Source organism: Ranitomeya imitator, chromosome 10 (assembly GCF_032444005.1).
Source record: "Ranitomeya imitator isolate aRanImi1 chromosome 10, aRanImi1.pri, whole genome shotgun sequence".
In the NCBI taxonomy this organism is placed as follows: domain Eukaryota; kingdom Metazoa; phylum Chordata; class Amphibia; order Anura; family Dendrobatidae; genus Ranitomeya; species Ranitomeya imitator.
The window spans coordinates 80,540,391-80,550,273 of NC_091291.1; the positions used below are offsets into that span (position 1 = coordinate 80,540,391).

The following is a 9,883-nucleotide window of genomic DNA, read 5'->3' on the forward strand; positions in this document are numbered from 1 at the left end:
CATGTCTACTTTACATCAGCACAATTTTGGAACCCAAATTTTTTTTTGTTAGGGAGTTATAAGGGTTAAAATTTGACCAGCAATTTCTCGTTTTTACAACACCATTTTTTTTTTAGGGACCACATCTCATTTGAAGTCATTTTGAGGGGTCTATATGATAGAAAATACCCAAGTGTGACACCATTCTAAAAACTGCACCCCTCAAGGTGCTCAAAACCATATTCAAGAAGTTTATTAACCCTTCTGGTGCTTCACAGGAATTTTTGGAATGTTTAAATAAAAATGAACATTTAACTTTTTTTCACAAAAAATTTACTTCAGCTCCAATTTGTTTTATTTTACCAAGGGTAACAGGAGAAAATGGACACGAAAAGTTATTGTACAATTTGTCCTGAGTACGCTGATAACCCATATGTGGGGGTAAACCACTGTTTGGACACATGACAGAGCTCGGAAGCGAAGGAGCGCCATTTGACTTTTCAATGCAAAATTGACTGGAGTCGAGATGGGACACCATGTTGCGTTTGGAGAGCCCCTGATGTGCCTAAACATTGAAACCCCCCACAAGTGACACCATTTTGGAAAGTAAACCCCCTAAGGAACTTATCTAGAGGTGTGGTGAGCAGTTTGACCAACCAAGTGCTTCACAGAAGTTTATAATGTAGAACCGTAAAAATAAAAAATCATATTTTTTCACAAAAATTATCTTTTCGCCCCCAATTTTTTATTTTCCCAAGGGTAAGAGTAGAAATTGGACCCCAAAAGTTGTTGTACAATTTGTCCTGAGCACGCTGATACCCCATATGTGAGGGTAAACCACTGTTTTGGCGCGTGGGAGAGCTCGGAAGGGAAGGAGCGCCGTTTGACTTTTCAATGCAAAATTGACTGGAATTGAGATGGGACGCCATGTTGCGTTTGGAGAGCCACTGATGTGCCTAAACATTGAAACCCCCCACAAGTGACACCATTTTGGAAAGTAGACCCCCTAAGGAACTTATCTAGAGGTGTGGTGAGCACTTTGACCCACCAAGTGCTTCACAGAAGTTTATAATGCAGAACCGTAAAAATAAAAAATCATATTTTTTCACAAAAATTATATTTTTGCCCCCAATTTTTTATTTTCCCAAGGGTAAGAGAAGAAATTGGACCCCAACAGTTGTTGTACAATTTGTCCTGAGTACGCTGTTACCCCAAATTTGGGGGTAAACCACTGTTTGGGCGCATGGGAGAGCTCGGAAGGGAAGGAGCGCCGTTTGACTTTTCAATGAAAATTGACAGGAATTGAGATGAGACGCCATGTTGCGTTTGGAGAGCCACTGATGTGCCTAAACATTCAAACCCCCCACAATTGACACCATTTTGGAAAGTAGACCCCCTAAGGAACTTATCTAGATGTGTTTTGAGTGCTTTGACCCACCAAGGGCTTCACAGAAGTTTATAATGCAGAGCCATAAAAATAAAACAAAAATTTTTTCCCACAAAAATTATTTTTTAGCCCCCAGTTTTGCATTTTCCCGAGGGTAACAGGAGAAATTGGACCCCAAAATTTGTTGCCCAATTTGTCCTGAGTGCGATGATACACCATATGTGGAGGGAACCACTGTTTGGGCGCATGGGGGGGCTCGGAAGGGAAGGAGCGCCATTTGGAATGCAGACTTAGATGGAATGGTCTGCAGGTGTCACATTGCGTTTGCAGAGCCCCTAATGTACCTAAACAGTAGAAACCCCCAAGTGACACCATTTTGGAAAGTAGACCCCCTAAGGAACTTATCTAGATGTGTGGTGAGCGCTTTGACCCACCAAGGGCTTCACAGAAGTTTATAATGCAGAGACGTAAAAATAAAACAAAAATTTTTTCCCACAAAAAATATTTATTTAGCCCCCAGTTTTGCATTTTCCCGAGGGTAACAGGAGAAATTGGACCCCAAAATTTGTTGTCCAATTTGTCCTGAGTGCGCTGATACCCCATATGTGGGGGGGAACCACCGTTTGGGCGCATGGGAGGGCTCGGAAGGGAAGGAGCTCAATTTGGAATGCAGACTTAGATGGAATGGTCTGCAGGTGTCACATTGCGTTTGCCCTATTTAACAGTATTTATATCTCAATCTGAAAAAACGGGGTGACAGGTTCCCTTTAAGATGAAGTCACAAACACAGAAATGAAACAGGTTTCAGCAAAGGGAGGCCAGACTTACTAAACAGACTGAGGATAGGAAAGGTATCTTTGCGGTCAGCACAAAAAACTACAAAAGACCATGCAGAGTGTGCAAAAAGACCTCCGCACCGACTCATCATGATAGCCAACTGGACAAGGAAACAATGAACAAATAAATAACTAGCAGGGACTTAGCTTCTGCTGGAGTAGACAGGTCACCAGAAAGATCCAGGAGCAAACTGAACCAGTACAAGAACATTGACAGCTGGCATGGAGTAACGATCTGAGTGGAGTTAAATAGAACAGCCAGCCAACGAATAAACTACGTCACCTGTGGAAGGAACCTCAGAAGCAGCAGCTCCACTCACAGCCACCAGAGGGAGTCCATGGACAGAACTCGCCGAAGTACCATTCGAAAACAGAATTCACAACACTAATGTACCTAAATAGTAGAAACCCCCACAAGTGACACCATTTTGGAAACTAGACCCCCTAAGGAACTTATCTAGATGTGTTGTGAGAGCTTTGAACCCTCAAGTGTTTCACTACAGTTTGTAACGCAGAGCCGTGAAAATAAAAAAAAAAACTTTCCCCCAAAAATTATTTTTTAGCCCCCAGTTTTGTATTTTCCCGGGGGTAAGAGGAGAAATTCGACCCCAAAAGTTGTTGTCCTATTTGTCCTGAGTACGCTGATACTGCATATGTTAGGGTAAACCCCTGCTTGGGCGCACGGGAGAGCTCGGAAGGGAAGGAGCACTGTTTTACTTTTTCAACGCAGAATTGGCTGGAATTGAGATCGGACGCCATATCGCGTTTGGAGAGCCCCTGATGTGTCTAAACAGTGGAAACCCCCCCAAATTATAACTGAAACCCTAATCCAAACACACCCCTAACCCTAATCCCAACAGTAACCCTAACCACACACCTAACCCTAATCCCAACCCTATTCCCAACTGTAAATGTAATCTAAACCCTAACCCTAACTTTAGCCCCAACCCTAACCCTAACTTTAGCCCCAACCCTAACCCTAACCCTAGCCCTAACCCTAGCCCTAACCCTAGCCCTAACCCTAGCCCGAACCCTAGCCCTAATGGAAGAATGGAAATAAATACATTTTTTAATTTTTCCCTACCTAAGGGGGTGATGAAGGGGGGTTTGATTTACTTTTATAGCAGGTTTTTTAGTGGATTTTTATGATTGGCAGCCGTCACACACTGAAAGACGCTTTTTATTGCAAAAAATATTTTTTGTGTTACCACATTTTGAGAGCTATAATTTTTCCAAATTTTGGTCCACAGAGTCATGTGAGGTCTTGTTTTTTGCGGGACGAGTTGACGTTTTTATTGGTAATATTTTTGGCACGTGACATTTTTTGATCGCTTTTTATTCCGATTTTTGTGAGGCAGAATGACCAAAAACCAGCTATTCATGAATTTCTTTTGGGGGAGGCGTTTATACCGTTCCGCATTTGGTAAAATTGATAAAGCAGTTTTATTCTTCGGGTCAGTACGATTACAGTGATACTTCATTTATATCATTTTTTTTATGTTTTGGCGCTTTTATACGATAAAAACTATTTTATAGAAAAAATAATTATTTTTGCATCGCTTGATTCTGAGGACTATAACTTTTTTATTTTTTTGCTGATGTTGCTGTATGGCGACTCGTTTTTTGCGGGACAAGATGTCGTTTTCAGCGGTACCATGGTTATTTATATCTGTCTTTTTGATCGCGTGTTATTCCACTTTTTGTTTGGCAGTATGATAATAAAGCGTTGTTTTTTGCCTCGTTTTTTTTTTCTTTTCTTACAGTGTTTACTGAAGGGGTTAACTAGTGGGCCAGTTTTATAGGTCGGGCCGTTACGGAGGCGGCGATACTAAATATGTGTACTTTTATTGTTTTGTTTTTTTTTATTTAGATAAAGAAATGTATTTATGGGAATATTTTTTTTTTTTCATTATTAAGGAATATTTTTTTTAATTTTTTTTTACACATTTGGAAATTTTTTAAAAAACTTTTTTACTTTGTCCCAGGTGGGAACATCACAGATCGGTGATCTGACAGTTTGCACAGCACTCTGTCAGATCACCGATCTGACATTCAGCACTGCAGGCTTCACAGTGCCTGCTCTGAGCAGGCTCTGTGAAGCCACCTCCCTCCCTGCAGGACCTGGATGCCGCGGCCATCTTGGATCCGGGCCTGGAGCAGGGAGGGAGGTACGGAGACTATCGCAGCAACGCGATCACATCGCGTTGCTGCGGGGGTCTCAGGGAAGCCCGCAGGGAGCCCCCTCCCTGCGCGACGATTCCCTGTACCGCCGGCACCTCAAACATGATCGCGGTGTGCCGGGGGTTAATGTGCCGGGAGCGGTCCGTGACCGCTCCTGGCACATAGTGCCGGATGTCAGCTGTGATAGGCTCCCCCCGTGAGCGCGGCCGATCGCGTATGACGTACTATCCCGTTGGTGGTCATAGGGACCCACTCCACCTCGACAGGATAGTATGTCTGATGTCAGAAAGGGGTTAAAATATATGGCGGATAGACAGGATAAAATTCAATATAGACAGAATATAATAAACAGTCAGTCCCAAAATCTATATAGTGGTATGCATTTTATGAATACTTGTGTGCATAAAAATGTGGTATAAAAGTTGTAAAAAATTGAAAAGGTGCTGTAACAAATTGAAACTAAGGTGCATGTGCTAGTTGCAATATAATCATATGCAGTACAAAAAGTGCCAAGCAATATGTGTAAAAATAAACAAGAGAAAGGAAGGAGGAGCTACTCCATGCACAAATGTGTCCTCACATGTAGTGCAAAATCGCATTTGCATACCACTATTTAAGGGATATGGGAGATATACGAATAAGCAATATATACCTGTCAGTCCGGTCTAGCCCAAGTACAGAGGACATCCAGCAGAGGGCGCATCACCGCGACTCGAGGTAACTACAGGTCATTGACCTACATTCCATTCATTCCCCGGGGTTTTACAGACAGGAGTACAGCTGCATTAGCAGAGCTTCTGCTTGTAAAATTAGTTAACCCCTTCAGATGGATTTACAGCGTGGGACGTTACAGATCATCGGAAGGTATGGGATATTGTTGTTTTTTTATTTTACCTTTTTTACAGAGTGAGGGTCTTCAGGTGGATTACCAGTCTAATAAAATATTACAACAACCTGTGTATTTATTTCATTAAAATACTTTGTAATAATGTGTGTGTGTGTGTGTGTGTGTGTGTGTTTTTTAACCATTTCATACAATTGGATTAATAATGGATAGGTGTCATAATTGATGCCTCTCCATTATTAATCTGGCTTAATGTCAGCTTACAATAGCAAGGTGACATTAACCCTTCATTACCCCATATCCCACCGCTACACGGGAATGGAAAGAGAGTGGCCAAGTGCCAGAATAGGTGCATCTTCCAGATGTGCCTTTTCTGGGGTGGCTGGGGGCAGGTGTTTTTAGCCAGGGGGGGCCAATAACCATGGACCTTCTCCAGGCTATTAATATCTGCCTTCAGTCACTGGCTTTACCACTCTGGCGGAGAAAATTGCACGGGAGCCCACGCCAATTTTTTCCGCGGTTTAACCCTTTAATAGCTAGAGCGCCCAAATTTTGCGCATACACACTACTAACATTAGTAGTGTGGAATATGCAAAAAAAGGGTGATATGACATGGTTTACTGTATGTAAACCATGTCTCATATCATGTCGGGTTTGAGAAGGAGATAGGAAAAGCCGGCAATTGAATTACCGGCTTTTCTGCTATCTAGCGCTGTATGAAATATTAATATATATATATGTGTGTCTCGGTGACATATATATATATACATGCCTATACTATGTGTAGACATTTATTCTATCTATTCTATTCTGTCAGTGTGATTTTACTGTACACTGCGCTGAATTGCCGGCTTTTCTATAAAACACCGCTGCGTATTTCTCGCAAGTCACACTGCTGGTCCGTGTGTAATCCGTATTTTTCTCGCCCCATAGACTTTCATTGGCGTATTTTTTGCGCAATACGGTGACGAACGCAGCATGCTGCGATTTTCTACGGCTGTATAATACGGATCAGTAAAATACGGCAGATAGGAGCTGGGGCATAGAGAAGCATTGTACCGTATGCAATCCGTACTTTCTGCATCTTTCATACGTCCGTAAAACATGCTAGTGTGAGGTCAGTGGCCCAGTCATTTAACCCTTTCATTATCGCCCTTCAGTGACCACTTTGATGCTCATTTTTGTGCCAGTTTTATAGTTTTTGTAGCTGCATTTTATGTTATTATTGTGATGTTTATCTTTCGTTGTTAAACCTATAAAAAACAGAAAAGAAAAAATAGTCGAATAAGAAACCAACTTTAATAATAAATAAATAATAATAACTTCAGCCTGGTCCAGACCCGGGGATATGAGAGGATGGTGACAACTAAAACCAACGACCATGAGCCAGCTGATTTATAGGACACAGATGACAAAAGTTCACCTCAGGTATCGCTGGGGCGGGAATTAGCCAGTAGGCTACTTTCACACTAGCGTCGTACTCGGCCCGTCGCAGTGCGTCGGGCCGATGTACCGACGCATACTGTGGAAGTGCCACACAACGGGGGCAGCGGATGCAGTTTTCCGGCGCATCCGCTGCCCCATTCTGAGCTGCGGGAGGGGGGGGGGGCGGAGTTCCGGCGGCGCAATGGCGGACACAACGCACCAAAAAACGTTACATGTAACGTTTTTTGGTGCCGACGGTCCGCCACAACGCGACGCAACCGTCGCACGATGGTTGCGACGTGTGGCAAAGCGTTGCAATGCGTCGCTAATACACGCCTATGGAGAAAAAACGCATCCTGCAAGCAATTTTGCAGGATGCGTTTTTTCTCCAAAACGACGCATTGCGACGTGCGTCGTACGACCCTAGTGTGAAAGTAGCCTTATCGGGGCTTTACCATGTTGAACAGCTCAAACACCACATGCAGCTACGAGGAAAGAAAAAAGCAAAAATAAGTGATGTTTAGAAGATAAAAATGAAAACGCAAAGCAAACACCCCAGAATGAACTGCTGTCAGTGGCCTGCGGTACCGCACAGTAATGTGAGGGCATTTCTACAGACGGCGAGAACACACCACGTGACGTGAGGACCTCGCTCAGGTGAGGCCTGCTCTGCGCATGCCCCCAAATAGCAGCCGTTTGAGCTGCCGCCGTGGCCACGCCCCCTCCCGCATTATTTAAATCCCGGACACTCGCAGTGTGCAGTACAAACTTTAACTCGCTCAAAAGAACTTCATTGGCCGCGGCTCCACCAATCAACAGCGTCCCAGCATTAACCCTATCCACAACGGCTCCAGAGGCTGGCGACGCGTACACATCACTGAGTGACTCGGTGCGATCTGCGCTCCTTTACTCATGCCTGGAGACTAGTACTCGTACTTCCTGAAGCAAACTGCTGGAGGACCAATATGGCGGCGCCCTGAGTTGTGTGTTTACTCGCTGGAGCCGTGTGAGCAGCGACTTGTCCGGTCCTTCCAGGAGGTGAAGAGCCGCAAATGGGCCCCAGGCGCTGCCTGTGCGGCTCCGACAGCTGGTGACACTGTGAGGCCGGAGGTCAGCCCGATCCCCCCGCTGTGTGCCCTCGGTAGATGCCGGCCCTGCTCCCCGGCCATGCAGGGCCTCCTGCTGCTGCTCAGTGGCCTGGGCTGGGGCCTGGACCTGCTGCTCTTCGTGCTGGACCTGAATTACTGGCTCGTCTCCTCGGTTGTGTCCCTCCTGTTTTGGACCCTCCACTTCCTCCTCAATCTGCCCGGCACCATCGCCCTGGGCTTGCTGCGCTGCTGGGAGAATGCCCTGGTGTCGGCGGCCCTGCTGGGTGAGGCGTGTGGCAGCGTGGCGCTGGGCTCGGTGCACGCGGTGCTGGACGGCCTGCGTGGGCTTCTGTCAGGCCTGGACAGTTTACAGCTCGTCTGGAACCTGCTGTGCCACGTGTTGCTGCGGAGCAAGGAGATGATGCAGCGTGGCCTTCTCAACGTGGCGCTGTCCGGGCAGAACGTTCACCGCCAGGTGTGGGAGGCGCTGGGGATAGCCGGCAGCCTGGTAGCGTACATTGCGAACAGCATGGTGAACGTGTGCCTTATCGGTGTGCAGAACGTGTTCTCGGCCGCCCTGGGCGCGTGGCTCACTGTGGTGAACGTCGTCCTGGTGGGGAAGGACATGATCGCAGCGCTGCTCTCCCAGATCTCCAGCACCGCCGTGGCCGTGGTCATTCTCTTCTGGACGCCATTTCAGTTGGCGGTGGATTTGCTGGTGTCCTGCAGTGCGGGCATCGGGGTCATCCTCTTCAGGCACCTGTATGAAGTCCTCCTGCTGCTCTTCTTAATTTGGGCTTCCCGTCTGATTCTCAGACCCTCGCCTGCATTGCGTTCATTCCAGGAAATACTTATCCGGCTCGGCCATGTTGTCCAGATAATCATCCATAATTTACTGAATGCCGAGGTCTGGAGGAGGGCGGCCGCCGGGTGTCTGCAGCTTGTCAGGATGTACAGAGCCGCGTGGGACAGAGACCGGAACCGGGTGAGGACTAGAGCGCAAAACACACCGGTGAGGGTGCCGAATCCAGCTGGACCTACCTGGGCGCACAATCCGCCACCTGCACGGGTGCACCAGAACGCCACACCTGAGCGGCGCCAGGCCCCGCAGAGACCACCCACACCTGAGCGGCGCCAGGCCCCGCAGAGACCACCCACACCTGAGCGGCGCCAAGCCCCGCAGAGACAACCCCCACCTGCACCTCCACCCCACGCATCATCCTCTCATGGGACGGAGAAAGCTGCAGAAGACCCCTGGAAGCTGCTGAAGCAGCAGGAGGAGAGCAAGAAGTGTGTGATCTGCCAGGACGAAAACAAGACTATCCTCCTGCTTCCATGCCGCCACCTGTGTCTGTGCTCCGAGTGCGCCGAGATCCTCCTGCAGCAGCCGATACTGCAGCGTAACTGTCCGCTGTGCCGGAAGATGATCCTGCAGACGCTCACCGTGTACATGTGATGACCTGTGTAACTGCAGGACATGGCGATTGTGGAGAATTACCGTAAATGGCGCCCAATATTTTTTTCTTCCTTTTTTAAAGCCTTGTTTTAATTGTTGGACACTGGATCATCATTTTTAAGAATATGAAGAGCAAGGAGAATATTTTTCTACTCATTGAGAAGGTCCATGGGCCTGTGAAGCTGTGAAAGGACATTGGTGTGTGACGACCCGCGATGTTGTCACCTGATCATTCCACCTGTTTTGTAACAAATGTTGGATGTGACGACTTTCACGTTTAGTTTTGTAGTTTTCCGTGCGTTGTCCGGTCATTTCACACAGTACGACGTTCAGCAATGTTGCTGTATTACGTGCCATTATTTCTCTAGGATTAAACCTGCTGTTAAGGACCAGTTTCTTACCATGTTTGTTTAACCCTTGAAACAGATATTTCATTCCTTAAAGATGTTGTCCCATGCGCAGGATCCTTACTGTCTCATTACTGGGTCACAGCGGCTGGGATCTCTACTGATCATGTGAACAAAGTCTCCTGTGTGATCTTGTAATGGAGCAGTGGTCACACACTCTGGATTGCTCGTTCTTAGAGGGGTGGTTGGAAGGCAATATAATTTCCTCCTAACTGCTTATCTATTTGATGCTATACTCTATTTTCTAATATGTTTGCTTTAAAAATTCCCTACTGCTCCC

General features: G+C 46.5%; 1 protein-coding gene across 1 annotated transcript; it reads left to right on the top strand.

Annotated features, from left to right (window-relative positions):
* Nucleotides 1-7,573: 7,573 nt before the first annotated feature.
* Nucleotides 7,574-9,653, top strand: RNF26 (ring finger protein 26). The gene has a single exon (XM_069740839.1). The coding sequence runs from the start codon at nt 7,820-7,822 to the stop codon at nt 9,194-9,196; it is 1,377 nt and encodes a 458-aa protein (XP_069596940.1). The 5' UTR covers nt 7,574-7,819; the 3' UTR covers nt 9,197-9,653.
* The last annotated feature ends 230 nt before the right edge of the window (nt 9,654-9,883 follow it).

Excerpts from the sequence above, each read along its gene's own strand:
- RNF26 (XM_069740839.1), top strand. The coding sequence starts at position 7,820 with ATGCAGGGCCTCCTGCTGCTGCTCAGTGGCCTGGGCTGGGGCCTGGAC.